Source organism: Tinamus guttatus, unplaced genomic scaffold (genome assembly GCF_059628265.1).
Source record: "Tinamus guttatus ecotype Peru unplaced genomic scaffold, ASM5962826v1 Tinamus_guttatus_pri_ptg000388l, whole genome shotgun sequence".
NCBI lineage: Eukaryota > Metazoa > Chordata > Aves > Tinamiformes > Tinamidae > Tinamus > Tinamus guttatus.
This window is the reverse complement of record NW_028288922.1, coordinates 294,087-318,640: the sequence shown is the minus strand read 5'-3', so window position 1 is coordinate 318,640 and position 24,554 is coordinate 294,087. Positions and strand designations below refer to the sequence as shown.

The 24,554-nt window shown below is 41.7% G+C and overlaps 2 protein-coding genes across 2 annotated transcripts in view; one reads left to right on the top strand and one right to left on the bottom strand.

Annotated features, from left to right (window-relative positions):
- Positions 1-1,483: 1,483 nt before the first annotated feature.
- STARD4 (StAR related lipid transfer domain containing 4) lies at positions 1,484-8,053 on the top strand. The gene is made up of 6 exons (XM_010223237.2): positions 1,484-1,503; positions 1,621-1,741; positions 4,198-4,247; positions 5,751-5,877; positions 7,142-7,256; positions 7,819-8,053. Exons 2-6 carry the CDS (start codon positions 1,637-1,639, stop codon positions 8,043-8,045), a joined length of 624 nt encoding a protein of 207 aa, XP_010221539.1. The 5' UTR covers positions 1,484-1,503; positions 1,621-1,636; the 3' UTR covers positions 8,046-8,053.
- A 13,692-nt stretch (positions 8,054-21,745) lies between these two features.
- CAMK4 (calcium/calmodulin dependent protein kinase IV) overlaps positions 21,746-24,554 on the bottom strand; it is a 154,450-nt gene continuing 151,641 nt past the window's right edge. The window contains exon 11 of the mRNA XM_088530801.1: positions 21,746-23,189. Within this exon, the coding sequence (XP_088386927.1) occupies positions 23,025-23,189 (165 nt within the window). The 3' untranslated portion in view covers positions 21,746-23,024. The remainder of the gene's footprint in view (positions 23,190-24,554) is intronic.

Genomic DNA, 24,554 nt, shown 5'->3' with positions numbered 1-24,554 from the left:
GGGGCCTTCAGAGTCAAGACAAATACACTGGTCAGCAGCAGTCTAACGAAGCAACAGCATGCCGGCTTTTCTCTGTTTTCCAATAGCCAGACTTCTGACTTTGATCCTATAAAACAATTCAGCACCTCTCTAGCATGTAGCCAGCCTTCTACACATCATGTAGGAATACTTGTAAATAAAAAACTCTACTAAATGCAAATAATTCAATACCCTTTGCTAAAAAAAAAAAAAAAAAAAAACAGAATAGCAGAATTTGGTCAACTATGGTAAACTTTTATATATGTGTATATATATATATGTGTGTGTATACATACACAAATGTGTGTTATGTGTAGATTATGTTTGGTAAACTACTATATATACACACACACACTATATACTGCACATGTATATATATACACTATATACATATGTATATATATACACTATATACATAGTGTGTCTATATATATGCATATATATGCATGTGTATATACACACATAAGCATATATATACACATATATGTGTATATATATGTGTATATAATACACAGAACTGACCAAAAGTAATGCAGCGCCCCTCGTTTTCTCACTGCAACATGCTACTCGCACAGTCTGAAAATCCTCCACAGCTGGGACAGATGTTTTGTTTACAATCTCTGTTGCTGTGACAAAGTCGTGGCTGACTTGGGAGGTCCTGAAGGCCTCCACCACCCTTGCTGGCCGCAGCCGAGCTAGCAGGACAGGCCCCAATTATCTGAACTAGCAGAGCAGACCCCATCTGAGCGGCCACGGCGGGCAGGACGGCCTACACAACGCCTCAACCGAGACGCAACGACGTCACCGCACCTGCCACACTGGACAAACTCTAATAAATGTAATATAGCGCGGCAGCCGGGAGGACACGAGGCCTCCCGCCGGCGCCATGGCGGGGCGCAGCCGCCCCCGCCGCCCGCCCCGCGCGGGCACCACCCGCGCAGCAGCCGCCAGCCCCAACGGCCGCATCCGCGGCTCTTTGGCCCGCCCCTCTCCCATCGCTCCACTGCCTGCGTCCAATCAGGCTGCCCGGCTGCCGCGCGGCAGCGAATGGGAGGGCAGCCTCCTGCCTCCCGCCACTCACACCCGCCGCTGAGCGGTCGAAAGCTCGCGTGATACGAGGAGGCGGCGGGCGTGGGCGGGGATTAGCCCCCGGACCACGCCCGCTCCCCGCCCCCTGCCTGATTCCGCGCTCGGCCGAGGCGGCCGCGCCGCAACACCGGAGAGCGGCTGCGCCCTCATTGGCTGCACCGGAAGCCGGCTGCGCTCTCATTGGCTGCGTCGGAAACCGGCTGCACCCTCATTGGCTGCCGGCATCGGCCGTTGGGGCAGCACCGCTGGCGGCGGGAGGAGCGGCCGCAGGTGAGAGCGGGGCCGGGGGTCGTCGCGGCGGCGCGGGGCGGCCGTTAGGACGTTGGTCTGCGCCTCCCTCCTCGCTGCGGGTGTCCGTCTGCAAGCGTCGATCTGTGGGAGTCTGCCGTGAGACTGGTAATTTCCGCCCTCGTTGCTCGGAGGAAACGGACGTCATCGGGCTTAAATGAGTAATGCTTTTATTTAAGTTCTACTCTGATTTCACTTTTATTTATTTATTTATCGTGAACACAGGAGAGGGGAAGAGAAGATGGATCTCCTGCCAGATTCAGCACCCCTGGCTACAAAGCTGCAGAACACTCTGATTCAGTACCACAGCATCAGAGACAGCGAATGGCGCATTGCTAAGAGAACTGTAAGTGACCTAGCTGGAGCTTCCTGCGTGTGGCACGGTGTGTTGTGTCAAGCAGGTGGAAGATCCCGTGGCGGGAAATGTGCTGGGTGCCACTAGTGTCAAACATTTGGCACATTCTTACAGGACTCTCAGGGGAGAGGCTCTGGAAAGCAAGAACTCTAGGACAGTACGGTTATCCTAGATAACAATGAGTTTTTCCTCCCTTTGTGGACATACTCTGCCATTCTTCATAGGAGTTTTCAAGGAAGTGTCTCACAGGGGAATCTTACCTATGTAGGGTTATGGGCTTTCTTTGAAGGAAAATTTGAAATGCTGTTACTAGCATTGTGAGATGCTCTCTTGTACTTTCTAACTGTCCAGTCACAGCTTTCAGGCAAGGTCTGACAAGTTGTCAGAATCCCATTTGGAATCCCATTTGTCTGTAATGCCTGAACTCATCATGCTCCTGTTTCTAAAGTGTGAGATCATCTTTGGTTCTTCCTTTCACATCTCTTCTTATATGTCTATTGCCTTCAAGCCTCACCAGCATATCAGTGGCCCCATTTTTTTCCCAGCCTCTGCTTTCCCCAAGCAGTTTGTCATACACTTCTTTTTAGCTGCTTGACAGTTGTGAGTCCCATTCCATCAAGTTAAATAAAGTTCCCAGGTGCCTCAGTCCTAGGTATTTAATAGTATAGTAAATTTCTATCTTTGCCTTTTTGTTGCAGTGCTTTTGGAGAGTTTTTGTTGTAGAAGGCTAACTTTTGCCAGCCACCATGACCGAGTCTGACCCAAGGTTCCTACTGAGCAGAAGTGTAAAGTCAAGTCAGAACAAAATTATAATGACACGTGCAGTAATTACAGCTCAGGATGGGTGCCTGCAAAGACGGACCCTGAACAAATAAATCCCTGGGCAGCTGTAGCCTTACAATCTAAATTTCTCACCCTTCATGCAGTGGTTCAGACCAATATTTATAATTGTGTCTGGGGTTTTCTTGTTCTTGCTTGTGATCTGTCCTTGTCTCCTAAGGCCTTGACAAGGAATAGATAGGCCAGACTGCAACGGTTATCACTGTTCCAGGGTGAGAAAAGACTTTTTCTATCAAGGTCTGGGTCAGAGGGTCCTGATGCCCAGGCAAGCCTTATCTCAAAAGTCTTGACATCCTCTCTTTTGGGGTTTGAGTCATGGGAGGCAGACTGCTAACTAATTACAGCCTGATGTAAAGTGGTAACTCCAGATAGTTCTAGGAAAGATCTCTTTAGCCATACCACAGGGACCTAAAGGAGGCTTGCTACAGACAAATTATACTTGTATCTGTGAGTACACTTTGGTTAGGCAGGGTCAGATTTTCTAAATGTAACTAGTTATTTCCAGAAGTAACAAATTTCACTTCTTGAAAGGGAGGAAGGAGCCCCCAAGTCTCTTACAAAACACCTACCTCAGCGCTGCTTTTCCTAAATGATATATATCGCATCATTATTTTCCGCTAGAAAGATACCTGAATCTTACTGTTCAGATCACCCTAATCCCCCTATTTCACTCCTGTAAAATTCCCCGTTGGACTTTGTGCCTTCCTCCCTTCTTTCATTTTGGTATTCTGCCATGTAAAAGCAATTTAGAGCTTTAATGATCTGCAAGGAAGATTCTTTGGGGAGATTTTATTGAGGGGGAAATTACTTTTCCCCACAATATGTTTAACCACAGGATGTGGTTCTTACAGTACTATTCTTTAGGGTATTTCATCATTAGTGTTTGTATATCCATAATACCAAATAAAGAAAATCCAGAAGGACACTTCTATACCACTTACATATAAAAAATTTATACCAAGGTTCCTTTTTACAGTTGGATTAAAAAAAAGGAGGACACTATGTCATGTCTTTATTTCTTGTGGCAAACTCTAAAATGAATTGACTGCTGCTTGCAGGCTGTTTCTAGTCAGGCAGAGCGGGATAACCTAAGTTTCTTTGTCAGCCACTGTCAGCACCTCCTGCCACACATGTGCTTGGTCAAATGTTACAGAAATGCAAACATTATCTGTACAGTCTTCCTGTCTGACCAGTGTCCAGACAGTGACTTTCCAGTCATCTTTTGTTTGGAAGGAAGGCTTTATGTAATAATGTGATGCCATTACGCTCTTTGCATTCCTGGTAAACTGGAATCTATTATTATACTCTGCCAGGTGCTATTTTTGGAGAGGCTTCTAGAAATTGATAGTGAGAAAGTCACTTGAGTGATTTTCTTTTTTTTTGAAAGAATAGAAGATTATCAGTAAAAGATGCCAGGAACATATACTTCTGTTCTTAAGAAAAACATATAAAAGTTCCCAGGTCAGTGAGCACTTCGAGAAGTGCAATAGTTAATAGTGAATATTTTGTTCTTCAGAAATAATGTAGTTTTCTGGACATTTTAGAATTGTCTGTGAATAACAGTTAATACCCTAACTTCTCTTCTTTTTTTTTTTTCCTCTTTTCAGAAAGATGCTACTGTGTGGCGTAAACCATCAGAAGAATTCAGTGGATACCTGTAAGTTAGTCTTCAGAACAGACACATATTTTGTGGAAATAATTTTGTGTGGAAATTTTTGTGGTTCCACAAATATGCTTTAGAGAATTTAGGATGTGAAGAAGCTAGCTGGATTATCTAATATACTTCTTTGCTATGCAAAGGCCTGTACCATTTCTTTTTAGTTTTGTATTGCAATGCTTTATTCTTGCATGTTGCCTGGAATAACTAAAGGTGAATACTACGGAATATACCACAAAACTCCCATAGGCTTAAGCTGGCAACATCATATTTCCAGACGTTTTAGAAAGATGATCTGTAAACCACACAATTAAGCCCAGATTCAATAGCTCCCAGGCATTAATGAGTGACAGCTTATCTTTTACAGTGCTTGTACTGTCACAGCCCATGCAACAACAGTAGACGAGGCATCAAACCCATAATTGTGGGAAAGATGTGTGCCAACAAAGGCCTTTCCTTTGTGACCTTCTGTGATTGGGTTCTATAAGTAACTGTAGGTTTAGGCAGTGAAATAATAACTAGAAAACATCAAGAAGAAAAAAAAATATTGTGAAATGGTAGTGTTTGAAAGTATCTCAAGGACTGATACACTCTGGGGACTGCAAGGCCTGTTGAATCTATAAGAACTTTTAGCCCAGATACAAAGACTGCTGAATCCATCAGTGCACATTGGCATCAGCAACAGGTGTTGTAACTTAAACCACAGCCAGGAGGGCAGTGGCTTCTATTTACAGAGGCATATACACCTGATCAAATAAAGAATCTTTTGAGGGAGCTGCCTCATGTCAATGTTGTCCTCCACTTCTGACCATGTGAGTGTGGTTGGCCTCACTGCTTCTGCTCCAACCTTGTAACTATGAGAGAATATGGATGAACTATGTGAGTGAATAATGTGTTTTCTGAATAATTAACGGCTATTAATAATAATAGCTAAATGAGTAAGAAATGTCTTGAAACTAATGATTCTGATCTATTTTTCCCTCTTGAGGGCCAGGCAACTCAAATAAGAAAACTCTAATGTCTAGTAACTTACACTGAATTATTTTCTATGGTATTCTAATAGGATGCCAAAGCATAACTTAGTTTCTTATTGTTTTGGCTTTACTACTGTTGTTCTTACTTTATGAAAATTGTTTTTCCCACATATCCTTGTACCTTGTATTCTGTTTGCTTTTAGTTTCAGTTTTCCGTGGAGGACTCATTTGCTTCCTGTGAGACAGCAGTAAAATGACAAGTTGTTTTAGAAATAAACATGATGAGGAAAGAATTTGCCATTTGAGAAATACAGTTGCAGCTTAAGCAGACAGTGTCTCTGAATACCATTTATTGCAGTGAAAAGGGGTTGATACACCAGTAGATCTTTCTGCATACTACCTCTCTGACAGAGTTGTATGCTGATTATAACCCCAGATAGCAAGTTATTACAGTAGACCTGTTGTTGCAAACTAGTAGGATGCTTGGAAAGAGTTTCTCACCATTGAATGTAAATTTATGTTTCTCTAGCTACAAAGCTCAAGGAGTTGTGGAAGATGTTACTAACAGAATAGTGGATCATATTCGACCTGGGCCTTACAGGCTAGACTGGGACAGCTTAATGACTTCAATGGACATTGTAGAAACATTTGAAGAGGTAAAGATTTGATTAGCTTCATAAAGAAAAGATATGTGGATGTCTGTGTAAATTCAACTGTGCAGCAGAGCAGTTGTACCAACAAACAGAAATATTAGCCAAAGGAGTTAGATATTTTCTATATATGCACATGATTTTGTGTATACATGTTGTGGGTAAGCTTGGATCGGAGGATTATCTTCACAGTTCTGTTCTGAAGCCTCAAGTTCAGTTTTCCATCAAGGCTATAAATGAGGATACTAAGGAAAATATGAAGTAAAACTAGGAAGGTTATGATTCTCTCAGGTCTTGGAGCTCTGCTACTCTCTGGAAAAAAATCGCATACAAAGAGAACTATAGAGAAGTATTTTATATCTCAAACATTTTTCCTACAGCTTGGTTTCTTCTATTTCTCAACGTACATAACTGTACAAAATTCTACACATACTTTTACAGAAACTAAGAAAGTATAGCCTCTCCCTATTTCCAAAAGGCTGACTTTACTATGCAACTTCTTTTGTTGTTTTTTCTGGGAGCTAGAATAGTTCATACTGAGGGGCAGGAACTGCAAAAGAAAGGTAGGTTTGAAGCTGATTACGTGACAGCTGGTAGCTCCAGTTTGGTTGCTAGGGACATTCAGTACAGAATTTCAAAAGCCTGTGGGCTTCTGACTTCAAAAGTTGTTAGTCATCTTTTGCTTTGGCTCATAAGGAAGAATTATATGGCAGAGGTTTTTTGCTAATTATTTACAGAAACAATTTTTGTGTGATTTAGTAATACTTGCAGAAACACTAAATGTCTCTTAAGAATGCCTTTCTGGAGACTTGTTTGCAATCTCTTTTGTTACTCACTTTGTGGATTACAAGTGCTTTACAGAGGCTCCTAGTAGTGAGAGTGGCTTTCTGGGGTTTATTCCTTGTCCTAAGTAGTCCTACCTTGTGCTGAGTAGTAGGTAAGCCACATAAAGCCACATGGCTTTTAGCTCCCAGTCCTTGACTTAAAATTTTCTAGTTTCAGTCAGTGTGGTTGAAAGGTGCCAGATATTCTCAGCTCCTGCAGCTGTCAGTTGCAAACTGCAAATCCTTACAACCTTTCAGCATTTAGACTGGAAGATGACAGCTTCATTGAGACCTCACTGGAGTCGTCTGTGCAGTGTGTAGTAGAGGAGGGAGGCTACCAGTGGAGGTGCTGGCCTTTGTGGAAAAATCTATGCAAGCATAAATTTCATTTCCATTGTACTTAGCTCTTTTTGTTTTTCTATCCTTTTCTTGTGTTACCCGACAAGAACTGCTGTGTGATGCGCTACACCACTGCGGGACAGCTCTTCAACATCATAGCTCCAAGAGAGTTTGTTGATTTCTCTTACACTACAAGTTATGAAGATGGACTTCTATCATGCGGTAAGGCACCACTCAGCTCTGACTGTTTCTTACTTTGCAACAGCTGCTTGGTGTAAGATCTGATTCTAGGTTTAGTTCTGTTTATGTTCTATTCTAAGTTTAGGTTTAGTTCTGTATTGCTTCTATACTTCAGCATTCAAAAACTGCATAAGATGGTTTGCAAGAAGTATTTCAAAGGTATTTGGACATTTTACAGATCTGTGTGCAAGTACCAGCCATTCTAGTAGCTATTCTATATATTAAAGTACCATTTACACCAGCTGAAGAAACAGGAGTGGTAAAGACGAGTTGAGTGGTGTGCTCCAGCCTGTACAGCAAATTGGGTGAAATAGCTTTAGCTATAGCATCTCTTTAATGTCAGAATTTCAGACTATCGAGCTATGTTCATTTGCGAAGAAGTTTGAATGAAGAATAGACAACCTGCTTGCATGAAAGTACCACCAAATGTGTGCATTTGTCACTACTACTGAATTCTCCAAGCAGAAACTTGTGCTTTTAAATTTACTGTGCCTTTATTTTTCATCTGCCTTAAATGAATTTATGTTCTTGTTTTCTTCAACAGGTATAAGCCTAGACTATGGAGAAGTGAGACCTAATTTTGTCCGTGGATTCAACCACCCTTGTGGATGGTTCTGCGTCCCCCTTAAGGACCACCCTCACCACAGTCTTCTGACAGGTTATATTCAGACTGAACTGAGAGGGATGCTACCACAATCTGCAGTTGATACTGCCATGGCTAGTACCCTGACCAATTTCTACTCTGACCTCAAAAAGGCACTGAAAACATAGTCAAAATGTTTGACCAAAAGTCCATGCGTTTCTTGCAATCAAACTGCATTATACAGTTTAGTATAGGTTAGGTGCTCGTTTTAGAGACAAGTACTGTTATTCCTGAATGATACCTGAAGCTTTATGTAGAGACATCGAAACAACTTTACCAAGTACTTTTTGATCTGATACCTAGCAGGACTACACACATTCCTAACTCGCAGCACAAGATCTCTTTTTTTTCCTGTTCAGCACTGTATATTGTGTGAAATATAGTCTGAATATATAAGCCCTCTACTTCCTAGAAGGATAATGCAAGATGCAAGCCTGGGCTTGATAAATGCAACATGAAGACAGCTCTCACCAACAGATGGTAGTTGACTCAGGATTTTCAGTGGGTGCAGATTCATGTGCAGGCTGCATCTCATTGAATATTTAATTTTATAATATCTATCTTTTTTAGTTTTTAGTTTGGATATTTGAACTATATGGTGTATGCAGGCACATCTGTAATTTCTATACAATTTAGTTTATTACTTTTTAATCTTGGGTTTAGCAATCTGCTTTGATTTATCGTATGAATGTTATAGCTGAATTTTTAAATGATACTATTCATTAGAAAACTATTTGCTTATGTTAGCAAAAGTAAGTATTCATTATTGGCATTTCCTCAGTGTTGCAACTATAACTTAGTTAGCTGTTATATGCAATAGTCTCAGTGCATAGGTAACACAAGCTCATGGAAGTCCTCAGGTGTCTTTCCATCATATTCAGTGGGCTTTTAATCATATGCTTAATCATCAAAATAGAAAACCTCCCGAGGTTCCTCTGTGGTACTTCACACTCCGAAGTAGTTTTTGCTTAGATTTGCATGCAATTGTTGTTTCCAGTTTAAATTTTGCCTTTCTTAACAGGCCAAAAAAAAAAAAAAAGAACAAAATGGCACTATAGAAACTGCAGCCCTGTTCACTAGCTGATTTCTCCACAGGCAGCGCCGTAGCCAAAACATGAGAGACTTGCTGCATACCTGTGCAGGTAGCCAGGCCCAGCTACCTCAAGTGTGCTTGTGCTGGTGTAACGTATGAGGATGTATCAAAACTTTGCATTAGGCAAAATATTTTAAAACACGAGCACTTGAAGGCTAAAAACTCAAGCTGCAGAGCTGCTCAGAGCCATTGGAAGCTGCAGGTCAAACTTTTCAGGATAATTATCCAGCTAATGGTGCCAATAGGTACATTGTGGAAAGACTCAAAAGCTTTCTATCGGCACTGCTAGGGAGCCTAATTCTCTTTAAAACCTTATGTGGAGAGTTTAATGTTTGTACCCATCATTTGTTCAAGAGAAAGGTGTAATTATCCCTGTGTTTTCCCAGTGCTAATAGAAAAGAGCTTAGCTGCATAGCAGGTTAGGGAAAATACCTTGGAGCCCTAATGTTTCAGAGATGTGTTGTATACATTTATTCCTAAGGGACTACAGGAAGCTGTGTCTACTTGGTGGTTTATTCATATGTCCAGAAAGGCTAAGGAACTCTTTGAATCTTAGTGCTCCTAATATTTATTTCCCAGATCAAGGACTGGTCGGAATGAACCAGATGAAGTTTTGAATTGCATTATTTTGAATTGCAGCTTTGCCGTTCTTACACTTTCAGAGCCCTGTTGTTCTCCCTTCCCCTCTCCCTCTGCCCAGCTTTTGTGAGCAGACATGGTTCAGACAGTGTCGAATAAAGTTGTTTACCCTGCAATATTGGCTCTTTAAACACAGGCCACAGTGGCTGGGCTTTTTGTTCTTACTGTTCAAGGAAAGGGATAGGGAGAACAGGTATAGGGCATTATGTATTATCAACAGCTTTTCCAGTTTGCTTCACCTAGTAAAGCATTTGGTAATGCACCAAATAATTTAGTTTAAGACACTTAAGGACAGTGGCATCAAGATCATGGCTGTGTCTTTCCAGGCAGGAAAATGTTATCTCCTTGTTGGATATGTATATTCTGCAATTGCATTATACATGCATGCATACATATATGTATCTGTGTTTGTATGTTTATATATATACACACAGTCCGTAAAGAACACAGTTTAAATCTTAGATAGAGACAAATCTGTGCCAGAGAAGCAGGTCAAAAGGAGCACAAGACACTTTTATAGGAGGATGTTTGTACCATGATAAGCACTGCAGAAAAGTTTTAAGAAGTCCCTGTTCCAAATGGCCAAAGTAAGGCCTTGATCTAACTCCTCAAGGTATCTAGTCTTATTTAGTCTTTAGAGAAGTGGCAAAGAAGAAAAACACTTGTGTTTAAATCGAAAAAAGTTTGTAGCGTATTTTATGTATTATGTTTAAAAGCATTTTTTTCTCATGCAGCTTTCCTTTATAACCAACAGAAATGTTTTCAGTATAGACCTCAATATGGAAAAAAAGTTGTGAATAAGGGCAGAATTTCCAGAAGCAAAGTAGGTCTCCTGTGTTGCACTACAGTAATTTGTTTTTTAAGCACTGATTATTGTATGTTCTAACAGACATGCAGTATTGCCTCTGCCAGTGAGTTTAAACATTCAAATCAACAACTCAGTAGAGACTACAGGAGGCAGATAAGAGGGTGTTTTTTTTTTTTCTTTTTAAACAAACGAACAGAAAATACCATTCAATTCTTTAATTCTTCAGTTTCAGATTAGGCGAAATCAAAGGTACTAACAGGTTTTAAGGATTTATTTTGAGACTTTTTACGGTCTTAAAATATATATTACGAGTATAATGATGAGTGACCAAGTATGCCAATTATGTTGCTGAAGCAAAGCACAGCTGGTACCCACAGAGTTGTTATTCCAGTTAAAGAGTTACAATGAATGTGTTCAGTTTCATAAAATGTGTTATAGTTGTTTGAAACCAAATCTTATTTTCTTTTCATAGCTAGGGATTGTGAGGAATGCCAGACCTTTAAACAGAGCTATTCCTTTCATTCCAATTTCTACCCAAACCTCTCTTGCAAACCAGAGTATGCTGAGATTGTGATCAGTGTGGGAACCAAAGCAGCACAAACCAGAAGGGGTTGAGAGGGGAAAGTGGGGGGGGGATAGGTGGGGGGAGGGATAGGTGGGGGGACCAAAGTAAATGACTTGGCCTAGATTTCTGTCATGCTCATAGTAGTGAATTTGCACAAGTTTGTGAGGTTTAGCAATACTTTTCATTGTCAGGGTGGACACAAGGTTACTGTGGTACTTTATTTTAGAGAATTTCAGATAAATTAGAATATGGGATAGTGTCATCTGAAAGCAGCTTCTCAATAAGCAGAAGTCAAACTTGGCACACTGAAGTAGCTGAGACCAGTTTTTGCTAGGCAGAGGGCATGCATTATAGACACGTCAGATTTATTTTTATATGATCAATATATTTTTTAAAAAATTATCTTTTAATGTAGTCTGTTCCTTGGCACTTTATCTAAGTCCTTTTTGCGGGTGAGAAGGACACCTAAATATGAGACTATTTTTGTGTTTAGCTTCTTTTTTTCCATGGTAATAGAATCCTGCCTTTAGTTGTGCTGCCTGTTTTGCAAGTGCAGCGGTTTGAACTGCCCCCGCTTGCACCATCCTCTGTTTACTGCAGCCTGCTGGGAGGGGGAGTGGTGCTTTAGGTGGATACTCTGGGAAAAGCACAGCTTTGACCCAAATATTGATAGGTTTGTAATGCCTGTTGGTGACTGAAATGTTACAAGGGTGCATAATTTTTCCAGTAATCAGCAATAACCAAGAATGGAGATCCTGAACTGCTTTAAGCTATTGATTCAATCTGCAAGTGATTCGATCTTGCTGACCAAATAACCATAGTTCTCCCGAAACCGGTCAAGTTGTGCCTATGTTTAAAAAAATCAATGTTAATCTATCTTAACAGTGGTTTTAAATGATTGTGTTTAGTGCTGAATAAAATTGTATTTATATTTTGAATGAGATTGCAGAATAAATTAAAATATGAACTCCAGCAAACTCGTGACACTGTTTTCAACGCTTGCACCGGCAGATGTAGTATTCAGTTACATAATCAAGCATAACTCCCTACAATGTAGCTTATCTTCAGCTGCATGGCCATCTCCAATGCTGTAAATGCCTTTATCTTATCTCCTGCAATGTTTAAGAAATGATTTCTTAATCGCCAGCATTAAATTCAGCCTAAACATATGGAGATGTAGAACTTTGCTAAAGGCATATATATGTGCATGAGGGTCCTAAAGCGCTCTACAGCATCTATTTTGGCAATTTAATTGGAACCACAGAGAAAGAAAATGCCTGTCATATGCCTGGATCCTTTCCTTGTTTTTGCAGCTATGCCAGCACAAAAGCAGAAGGTTTTTTTTGTGAAATTTGACTTCAGAACAAGGCGTTCCAGCCCTCTTCTGCTGCTGAGAAAAGCAACTGCACCTTTTCTTAGGGAACATGTCATATCTGCCCCTGCGAAGAGAGGTAGGAAGAGAAGCAGAGTTTGCATCAGACCTTTGTAAAAGGATTAAGGACATTAAATAGGGTTATTAAGAAAAACTATAGCATTTAATCCTAATTTAAACACATACCCTGGTGTGAGAAGATGGATGACTTCTTTCAAGAGAAGGCTGGCTAGGTGAAAGATTAATAACAAAACTTGTGCTAGAGATGAAACAACCAGTAGGAAAAAAAAAAAAAATCAGGAGCCCTAGACAGCAAGTGAAGCTTAGTGCTGCATCCTGCCCCTTTTCCTATCATCCTTCCACCTTCCACCTTCTCTGGACATGCTGCTGGCCGGCCGAAGCCCCGCTGCAGCAGCAGCAGCAGCAGCAGCAGCAGCAGCGCACGACCCCAGAGCTCTGTGCATGCTGTCCCACACTGCAAGGGACTTCCCCTACCCTTGCTTGGCAGCTGGGTTACGGTGCCCCAAGTCGCAACACCTTCTCCAGAGTCTCTCTCTTTTTCTAAGTGATTTTACTCAGATTTTCTCTTTTGGTGAGTCAAGGCAATGCAAGCACATGATGAAAGTTCAAAAGGTCTCTGTGACACGGGCAGAGTGGACACACAGCTACTAGCTGATGAGTTGCAGCCTGAGGCATGAGTAGGAATTCAAGGTGCTCATGCCCTCTGCGGCTCGCCAAGGACTGGTTTGGCCGTGCCCTTGTCACAAAACATTCCCGAGCCCTGCGCCTGGGGCTGCCCGCCTGTCTGCCTGTGCAGGAACAGCTGCTGGGCCGAGGACAGCCCCGGGGGGCAAGACAAGAAGTCACTATCCTAAGCAAGGCTCCCTGCCTTGGCTAAGGCAGCAGAACCCAATGCTGCTTTTAATTCAGGTTCCAACCACACAGCATTAAGGCTGACACGTTGCTGTCACTCATTTATGCCATGGGGTGACACAGGCCAGCGCTCAAGGGAGCGTCTCTGAGCAGATACAAGCAGAAGTGCTTTGCTATTTGGAATCAATCCTACCCCGTTCTGTTACATGCTTGGTGGGATTTTGAGTTCCTTGCTATTTTGAAAGAGAAGGAAAGAAATCAGAGAATGTCTGTCCACCTCAGCAGGAAGAATCATGCCTGGCCAGCCAGCCTCTCCTACACATGCAGCATTGTACCTTCCATGGCCAGAACCATTTGTATGTAATTCATGGTGTCCCTGTCGTAACCCATCAGGCTAATTCAAGAACACGGCCCATGCAACTGAAGCCCTGAAAGTTATCCAAGTCCAGCAGGCAAGATGAGGAATCAAGTTTTGTACATGCTCTACATGGGCTAAACACCCTTTCTGGTCCGCCTCTGCCCATATTGCAGAAACTGAGCATTTGGGAAGAGAAGCTGAGAAACTGTGGAAGCTTCACTCCCACCATATGCCAAGCCCTTTTAAATGCCTCCTACCTGGAGGATTTAAAGTGTGACAACGAGGCAAGAAATGAGGAGGAGCAAAGAAGTTTCAAGTCTTTTTTTTTTTTTTTCAAATGTCAAATAAAACCAATCTTTTAAGTGCAGAGAATTCGCAAGACAGGTAAAAATATTGAATCATTCCTCAAGCCATCTGCATCCATCAATATTTTAGACAAAGTATTTGCATATGTGGAGAACACTGAAGAGAAAGTGTCATTTAACTACTCAAAGGGCATGAGAATTACAGGAAACTTAGGATATATAAAGGAGTGAAGTGCACCTGGTATGAACAAAGGAGCACAATCATTTTTAAAAAAATTGAGGCAGAATGGGCTTGTTCAACCTCCCAGATAGCCTGGCTTGTGAACTGTCCCCATGTTGCAAACTTGTTGGTTTTATCTTATATATAGTTTTATTTGTCTCAAGTTCACTATGAAACCAGTGTAGCTTCACACTACAACACAAGGTTCCACACTGTGCTTTGATGCTCTACTTGTAACTACCAATTGAGTCCAAAGCATAAAAATCTTGAGCTCCAGCTAGAATCCTTATTTCATAAGGCCCAGCTCCTATAAATACTCTCTTTTTTTTCATTATGATTGTCACACATTTCATTGCTCTTTTTCACTTTACTATGGAGATGGAAGGAGGAGGTTAGTAATAAGAACTATCTTATTACTAACTTAGTAATGAGGAATATCCCCTACGTCAGCTTGGAAAGAAGCTAAGCAGCAGAAGTGCCCAAGCAGGCAGATTTTCTGGAGCACTGCTGCCATGCAGAAAGTCTTGTAGAGGGAATTCTTGTGGTTGTTTCTAATCATCTTTCTTCCAGCTCTCAGATACTGAAAACTGCCTCCTGCAGCAGGGTCAGAGGGGCTCTGCATCAGGCAGCTCACAGACCTAAGGAGCTGCAGGTGGGCAAAAATAATGAGCTGCACCAGGGCAAGGCAGTGGCCAAGGAGCTGGCAGATACAGCCCACAGCTGAGCTGGAGCAAAAGTCACTGAAGGCACCAAACATCAGGCGGGGGCACAGGAACACTGCTGAGAGGCAGAGCAAAACAACCCTCCCACCACCTCACCCTTCAAGGCCTCTGCTTGAGGAATGCATGTAGCTTCGAGCCGTATCGCTTGAGAAAGACAGGAGTCAGCTAAAGAAGGAAAAATCCACAGGAGGGCAAGGAGAACAGTCAAAGAGCACAGGTAGGTAGACTTCAGGGAAACATCCGCCTTGTGCTGCTGAGAGAGGATGCTTAAGGCAGGAGCACCTTAAAAGCCTTGGATTCATTAGAAGCAATTGAAAAAAAAAATCTCCATGATAGATAAGTTGTGAACTACAGCCAAAAAAGACTGAAATTTATGAAATATTTCCTAGGTGTAAGAACATTGAAGTGTGGCAGTAGATTGCCCAAGGAAGTAGAGCATCTTCTCTGCAAGAGGTCTTTAAGAACAGGTTAGACAAGCACACCCCAGGCCACAGAGATGGGCAGGGTAACTTCACAAAGCTCTTTCCAGCCCTGGGCCTCTATGTCCTGCCACTGATCTAGCTTGTTATCCACCTGCTGATCTTTTGAGAGAAAAGGAAAAGTGAAAATACTACATCAGGTTGAAATTCATTCAAGACAATGCTGAAACAAAGAGCAGCACATCGTCACACCCTCCTACCTGAAGGCTGACTAGCATTCTTTTTTCTGTACTGAGCACTAGCTGTCACCAAATAACAGATGCAAGCATTTCTAGATTAACTGGTTTATTTAGCATCAGATTGATCATGCAATCCACTCTTTAAAAATAAACTTCCTACCATCAGAGCATGTTCTCATATCTTGTTAGCATTTCCACACAAGCAATTACATTGGCCCCAAACATAATACACCAAAACAACAAAACGGGCAATTCTTTCTCATTCCATTTTCTCTCTGGTTCATTTACACAGCAACAGAAGAGTTACTACACAAGCGAACTTAGTCTTAAGTAAGCGTGTACATTAAACAAACAGTCCACATACCTCTGTGTAGTCATTGACATCTCTGCTAGTATGAGAGAGCAGCGCTGACAGAACAGGATTTTTTGCACATTAAGTGGTAAAACAAGAAATTTGGAAAAGCCCATTAGACATATGACATTCTTTCTTATTATTAGTAAGAGCTCAGTTCGCATTGCTCTGAGATCAATGAGCTTCTATAACAGACTTATAAAACGCTTTGTATTTCAAGCCAATAGCACCATTTGCCTGGAAGCATCACCATCACCGTGCACCCCAGCACTGTGACATGTGCAGCTCTTGAGCCAAAGGAAGCGCAAAGCTTCCTGCCTACAGTCCAGTCCTCACCCAGCCTCAAAGCCAGCAGATACAAGCACTTTTAAGTATCTCGTTTCTTCAGGCTATGATTTGGAAAGGCTATTCCAGGCTGCGAGCTCCTCAGCACAGGCCTGGAGCAGGCGGGCTTGAACCTGCTTGGTGCCTCCAGACTAGCTGACACTCAGCCCACCCCAGAGCCTGGGCCTCCCTCGCTGCTCTTAAAGACCACACTGTTTATCTTAAGGACTAGGATTCACACTCATCCCCATTCTTCCTCTTCCCAGAGTCCCTAACCATTCCAGAGTTAATTTCTCACAAGCCACAGTCCTAACACAGCTTCTTCCTGGAAAAAAAAAAAAATCCACAAAACCTGCATCTTGCCCCCTTACAAGCACATTACATAAAATCTTGGCCATTTGAGCAGAAGCGTTAGCATGTCTTAGCATAAGTGTGTGGTCTCTGTCGTGCATGCTAGTGTCGAGTGGTGGCTGGGGGTTGTTCTTGGCAGCCAGTAGCGTAGCTGTTCCTCGTTAGTGTGTAATTACTGTTTCCCTGCAGCCAGGATGTGGAGATCTGAGCTGAGCAAAATGTGAGGGCAGGGGGATGGTGCTGGCACCTCTCAGGACCCTACACAGACTCCTGGGGGCCATTGTCGGGGAGGAGACCCCTGCAGCAGGATTTAGTAAACTGTACAAAGAGCATTATTTAAGTCTGTATATGGTCTCACTTGGTCTGTTTTGCTCCAGCATATTCCCTCTCACTGTTCAAAAATGCTTTAAGACCCCCAGGCAGCAGAGCATTGCTGGAGAAGACCTGTGCTACAGCAAGGGGCTGAGGGCAAGGCTGGGAGCCGCATTCATAGTGAGCCAAAGCAGGGCTGGCTTATGTAAGTAAGCAGAGGGCTTGGTGGCAAGCCTGATGGTGGGGCCTGGTGCAACAGCAGAAATCAAAGACCCTGAGACTTCGAAGGAAGGCGTACAGGGATTTTTTTTTTTCCCTTTGTCTTTGTCTGGACACAGCTGAGAGTGAGAACTTAGCTGAGCTCCCTAGCAAAATCCTCCCATGTTTTTGTTATGGATCATATATAAAATTAATTGGTAGGTACTTGGGGATTTGCAGTTAATGTATCTGAGCACCACAATTGTGTCATGGGGAGATCCCCACTCTGGATATGTGAGTTCCTGCAGGTATGGTAGCTGTAGTGTTTCATGGTGTAGTGAAGTGAGTATTCAGAGCTAACATTTTGGATTTTTCTTGCTGTATTTCTCACACATGTCTCATTCTGCAAAGCTGCTCCTGTGCAGGTGCTTCTACTGCTGTGATGAGGTCAGTTGGCCTAAGTGGGCCAAGTCCTCTTGGTTAACATGAAGCAGAAGTGAAAGATGGGTCTTAGCAGTGATATCTCAGACATGTGGCTCCCGAACAGCCATGCATTTTTTGCGCTTTGCCCTTCAGACACCCACTTCAGCTAGTTAAGCATGGTTTGAAATGGTAATTGAATTATATTTGCAAATCTGGATCCCCTCAGGCTTGTCCATGAGGAGAGATGATTCTTTGGTGTCACCAAAATAACATTGTCTCAGCACAGCTAATGTGGACATTGATGCTGCTGCTCCAAAAGGGATTGCCTGCCTCGGGGCTCCATGCCACGGGGATGCGAGCAGCTCCTGGCTCTATGCACAGCAAATTTAATTTTCCTGAAGAAGCACGCTTTGCTTTGGAAGAAGTTGCTCTCAAGGATGTGGCAGATGATGCTGAGGGGCGATGTGATGAAGCTGATCCCTGTGAATGGGGCAATGAATAGATGAACATAACTTGGTGGCTACTGGAGCACGTCACCCCTAGGCGAGATCATGGGCCATTCCCAGCTGAAATCACACCAAAGGGCTTGCCTTTGAGTTACCAGAATCCTGTCTGAAGTCCTCATGATGTGATCTTTGTTTAGGAGAGTCAATACAGCAGTAAGGTTACAGTATTTTCCGCCCAACAGGCTTTCCCTAACATATCTGTATGTAGCTGCAGTGATTGATTCCAACCCATTTTATGTTATAAAACAGATTGTTATTTACAGTTTTGGACACAGGAGCTGACTGTGCTATTTCTTCTGTCAATGCTTCAAATGGCAAGGCTGTACTAAAAATGATATTAAGCAGACAAACTGGTATTAAATACCAGGTCGATCACTGGTTCTAGCAGGTGTGGCACTTATCAAAGGTCCTAAGCTTGATATTCTTTTTGATAATGATTAAAACCACACCTTTTTGGTATATGCTTTTGATGAAGAAGGTACCAGAGCAGCATGAATCTTGGAATCAGGCAAGGAAAGGAGGAAGAAGTCAGTGATGCCGCATGCCAAGAGTGGCTTCGGCTGTGCCATGTACGCACCTGTGAAACCCCAAGTCTTTCTGGAGAGTGGAGAAGCTCAGAGAGCAGCAGAGAAGCAGTCTGTGAGGGCCAGGGTGGCACTGCAGGGCAGCAGAGACCTGCCAAGCACCTGGCGTCTCTTCTATTCACTGGCAGCTGACGGGACCCCCTGTGCCCATGGGGTTGGAAGCCAGGAGAAAAGATGAAGCAGAAAGGGGAAGGAAAATGAGATATTCCACCCTGAATGCAGGCTAATCTTTGCTGAAACCGGAGACGCAAATGGACAGATGGATTTCTCTTTAGCTTAGCTATCTATGCTTGAAACATGATGGTATCAGCTCCAGCTGAGTGATGCTGGCAGTTGCAGAAGAGGGCTTAAAAAGCTACTGCAATCCTCATTGCAGATGTGGCTCTGATAGACCATTCTCTGCTACGCTTTCTCTTTTGGTAAATCTATATGTGTGTGTGTGTATGTACTTTTATATATGTCTGTGAAGTTAATTTTATACATGTGCTCAGAACTGGGCTGCTTTGTCTGTTTTGCTCCTCTGTTGTTTCTAGGTCCCTGCTCGCAGCATCCAACTCATCACCTGCCAGCAACGACCCAGTTCTGGCAGATATTTTTGTTCTCTTTTCCACTCCAGAAGGGCAGAAGAGCAAGCAATGCACTTTTTTTTTTTGCTGTATTTTTTAATTACATAAACATATGCTAAAATATACTCCTGCTCCAAGAAAGTCATTCCATGTTGTCCTAACTTTCCACCAATCTTTGTTGAATCTTCTGGTCATAAAGTTTACTTCCTACACATGAAGCACAAGTTTGCTGATGTGGGGGTTTCAATCTTGTCAGTACAGGCTGACACATTTCCTGGAATTAACATATTTAAATTCCAGCTATAACTAGGCTAAGTAATTGTTTTATTCCTATTTTTCTTCTTTTAGTTCCTTATCACTCTCTTGTCCTTGGTTTCCAAAGCAGCTGGAGATTTTCGTACAGGGCTCATCAGGGAAACCAAATGTCTTTCTTTGTATAAAAGCAGAATTTACTTTTACCATTGTGGTTCTAATAGCTGTTTTTTACAATTCTAAAAGGTAGAAAGGAGATTCTCTGTGCAATTATTGTTCTTTATTTTTATTGTAACTTTAAGAACAGTCCGAGCTGTCTCATCATACCCTTGCTATGTGCAGGACCTGCATGCTCACAGTGTCCTGCAGTGTCCCCCTGCACAGGTCCAGATGTGCACCCCATGGCAGCAATCTCATTGCTCCTTTCCCCTTTACAAGAAGACAGTTTTTGTTACTTGAACGCAACACCAAGATAAGCTGTGTACACTGGTTATCTCACCAGTAACAAGGCAAGACACGGCTGCACAGAATCAAAATTATCCCCAAGAAAATACACAAACTGTGCTCAAGCTGGGAGCCAAGACTCTGCTCAGAACTTTTTGGTTGCCACCTGCATCCTACTCAAGCACCACTGGCTTTTTCCCAGCACATTGCTCAATTCTCACAGGTAAAGGTCCTGGGAAGGTGGATGCTGGATGTATTTTGTCACTCATCTCCATATATACACATATAGTACCATATATTTTTTAAAGAAGTTATTCTGCAAAGGCAGGAAATCCCTGGACAATTTTTAGCCACCAGATCCTCAGTTTAATTCTCAAATACTTTCCTTTAATTGGTTAACACTGTAGTTTGCCTCTACAGTTTTACTAAGTTCAAATACTTCAAAAAGATGACAAGGCCCTCCCTTTTATACTTGAATAACTTTGCTGATATGTTTAATATTTAAAAATTTTAAAGCTTAGAATTTCAACAGGAAAGAACATTGCTAATTTCCTAGCTACTTAATAACTACCAAACAGGAACTGGCACCCTCCAATGGCTTTGGATGGAGGTACTGCATTCATACTTTCTAGCCACAAAAAAGGCATCAGGGTTGCACTCCTAAGCCTGGATTATGGCAGATATCAATGGGATGTGATTTTTTTTTGGGGGGGGGGGGGGGGCGGGAGCAGAGGGGGCCGGGAGGAGGGAATGCATGAGATGTTCCTTTCTTCAGCAACATGCACACTTCCTAATGCTGTAGTCCCTTCTATATGAGACTGCTGTGCATAACCCATGAAACATTTCTTGACAGTGAGGGTGACAGAGCCCTGGAACAGGCTGCCCAGAGAGGTTGTGGAGTCTCCTTCTCTGGAGATCTTCAAAACCCGCTTGGATGCCGCCCTGTGCCCCGTGCTCTAGGTGACCCTGCGTGTGCAGGGGGGTTGGACTAGATGATCTTTAGAGGTCCAACCTTAAGGATTCTATGATTCTATGATACTGCTTTGCTGAGTCACGTACCGACAATCCATCCATCAAAGTCATCCTAATTGTTTTATATTGAACACAACAAAAGAAAACTAAGCAAAGACATTTTAAGGCCCAGAACCTTTATGCACAAGACCTGCCTCCAAGTTCATGATGTCCCAGAGATCTCTAGTTGCACAGCATTAGTTGGTATTTATGATATGCTAAGGTGTACTCTAGTACAGAATAATTTTAAGAATCTGCTGGGAATATATTATTTGGGTGAGTATACCTATCAGCTTCTCCCCAGTGATTACTCTATTAGTACTTTTTTCCTGAGGAAAAACCTGCAAAAGCTTTGTAACAACCTGCTCCCAGTCAGTACTATAAAATGGAGATGAATTCTTGCTACTGTTGTAGTCATTACACAGCTGACAACTCCTCTCAGTTTATAGCCTTATTTTACCTGAAAGCACATCACCTGGGGAAAGAATGGATACACATACTCTGAATTTCAACTGTCCTCAGTCATCATTTTTTTTTTCTACATGTTCAAAGAGTTGTAAGAAATGGATATAAATATCAAGGACAATACATTCATAAGCATGCATTCTCACCTAGTGAAAGCAGTATCTTAAATCTTTTTTGTACTATTTAGCAAACCTGCCATGTAAATATTATTCTATTATCTTTTACGTAATTTCAACAGGAAGTATAGCTACTGAATGTTTTATTGGTGACTGGCTTTTTTCAGTAGCTGATACATTTTGGCAAGGCAAGTTGTGCAAGGCCAAACAATGGCAAATGAAAACAATTAGCACAAGAGAGGAATGCTGAGTGTATTAGGGTTTTAGGTAACTATCAGTATTAAAAATTTTAACAAACACGAATGACATCATTGTTGTACATCAGGTTCTTCATTTCTGAAATCTACTAATACATTATGAAATTCACGTGCTATCAAAGTAATAACAAACAAATGTAAACGGTCATATATACTGATGCAGGTAATTTTCCAATTCTTATACATTATGTTTGACAAACAATCACGATGGCTCCAGAGCCTGGCCCTAATTTTGTAAGCCGATCCATGCACACAGCTTGTAACTGAAATCAGAGCAGCTCTAGGTGGATGTAAGACCTACGATGATGAATCACTTTACAGGATGAGTCCTTTGTTAAGAAAATCTGGACTAATTAGGTTGACAAGTGGAAACCGGTTACTTACGAGGTTAAATTATCTGGGAAGCAATCAGATTATACTACTGGCTCCCAGACTTGTTTAAGAGTATATCCCCAGAGTAAAATCATTAGGCTGTGGAGTAGCTTCCTTCAAGCATTTAAAACCTGTGTAATTGCAGATTATTCCCCTAGGCTCCATAAAAACATATTCTAGCTGCACAGTTTAGAAAGTCATGAATAAATACAATGGAATTTCAAAAATTTGCATCTACTCTAATCCTCTTCTACTCTATACTTTTTATTTGCTAACATTTTACTAGAGAATGAAATGGCAGAAATCTGAGTAATTTTGGTTGTTGTTAAAATACTGTATATAAACTGGTAAAGTCCGAGTAAGGCATTCTCAACACAAGCTCGAGGAATGTACATTTTCATGCCCAGTGGAACTAACATTTCAATTTCTTCTCAGAAGTAGTGGAATGTTTTTTGCATATAAATCTCCAAACGATTTTTAAATATTACAGATAAAAAGCATTATTTCATACATCAGTTTTAAAAGCATTGGCTTGGTGTTTCCTTCCATTTCATCTACTGCAGGACTACGATTCTGGAAGGAAGCTGTTCAAAGAAATGTCATGACATACAGAAGACATCTACTTCTGTAAAACCAAATTAAATAGGCTTTGTTTCAAATGCCATCTAGAAACACTGTATAGATGTTTATGAAGTATACGCATTATGGTAGGTAGTTATTCATTCTCATGTTTTCACCTGTTGGTATTACTGCAAATAACACTGTTTCCATGACATGCCTTATGGAACAGTTTACTATTTTCATAAGCAGTCACATGCATTGAAGGTAGAGTCACCAGCCAGGGCATTCGGCACCCCAAAGCAGAACCACAGTGGCCAAGCTTATGAATCTCTCTTGCTGAATGACAAATTAGCTGGTGTATGAAATGATAGATCTCAGCTGAAACAAGGAAGCAAATGACTTAAGACATTTCTTCGGGAGCGGGTTCTGCTTCCTGAGTGGGTTTCTCTTCAGCCTGGCCGTCGTGGACTGGAGATGGATTGCGGCTGGGCTTGTTGCTCTCGTGGACACCGTGACCGCTTGCACTGCCAAGGCGAGTTGAGGCCACCACGGCTTTTACTGCAGCCTGAGAAGGAAAGGATCAAACAGATGTTCCTTAAAGGACACAGTACTATAGCCTTAGTATCAGGCAGCCAGTGAACGCTACCCTGTTTAGTCTTCATGGGTAATGTCACACTGGGACTTGCCAGGGTCCAGTCAGAATGAAAGTGACATTTGAAATGCTGTATGGAGATTTAAAAGTGCCACTTTCCTGAGGTCTCAAACTTGGCCAACACAAACCAACCCCTCTTTCAGATGCATATATGCCTGTTTTATTTTTAAAAACTACCACTGACCACCTCCATTTAAGATAGACGGCAATGACACGGTGCTTCCATCTCAGTAATGTGATTGTCATTCATTATTCTAGGAAAAATAATAAAGAGAACGAATATTTACCAACACTGCATATGTCAAGTACTGTGGCATAGAACATATTGGCAACTGCCTGGATAAACAGAGATGTTGGGAACTAGCTTTTGTATCTCATAAAACATCACAAATTGAAGCTACTCATTAAGATGGATAAATTAGCTCTTGCTTTGGAAAGTTTATTGTCTGAAAGAAAATATGGAGGTGAGGAAAAGAACCACTAATCTGTGTATGGCACAACCCTTGCTATTGTTGACTGGCCTAAAGGCCTGCAAAAAGAATGAGAATGAATTTAGCAAGTTTTGTGCATGGCTTGGAGAGGCAGCCCAACACATACACACACAAAAGTGCAAAAAGTGCAAAGACGCAAATAAAAAAAAAGAACTATATAATAGCTGTCATCAAATTAAAACCAGCTTATGTAGAATGTGAAGTTAAAGGCATCAGTCAAAAGTGGTAGCGATAATTCTGATGTCAGAAATCTTGGGCCTGTCACACGCATCACACCAACAGTGACAGGATCTGGGAAAACACTAGAAATAGAATAAGCCATTCACTTATATGGAACAAACATATCTGTAATGCCCTTACTCTTGACTGCTATGTGGCTGTATGCAAAACAACTGCAGCACAGGATATGACAGAACAAATCATGACTGAATTCATGTTTTGAGGTTTAGAGTTACTCTACACAAATATGTTCTTACATGTAAGGGAAAAGTATTAGGCTAGTCTTGTAGAGTGGGCTGAAGAGGGTATTATTCTAATAGAACATCAATTAAATCATGTATTCACTAGCTAATTTTCTGTTTTTATTTTTATAGAGAAGTAATTACCTAAAAACTTACAGATTTTTTATTAACCATATATATGTATCTATGTGTGTATATATATATATATATATATAAAGTACAATACTGCTAACTACATGTACAACAATTACTAACTCTAGTTAATTATTATTAACTAATAATTAGAGATGTGGTCACTTTGACAGAAATGCAGTAAAGAAATAAAC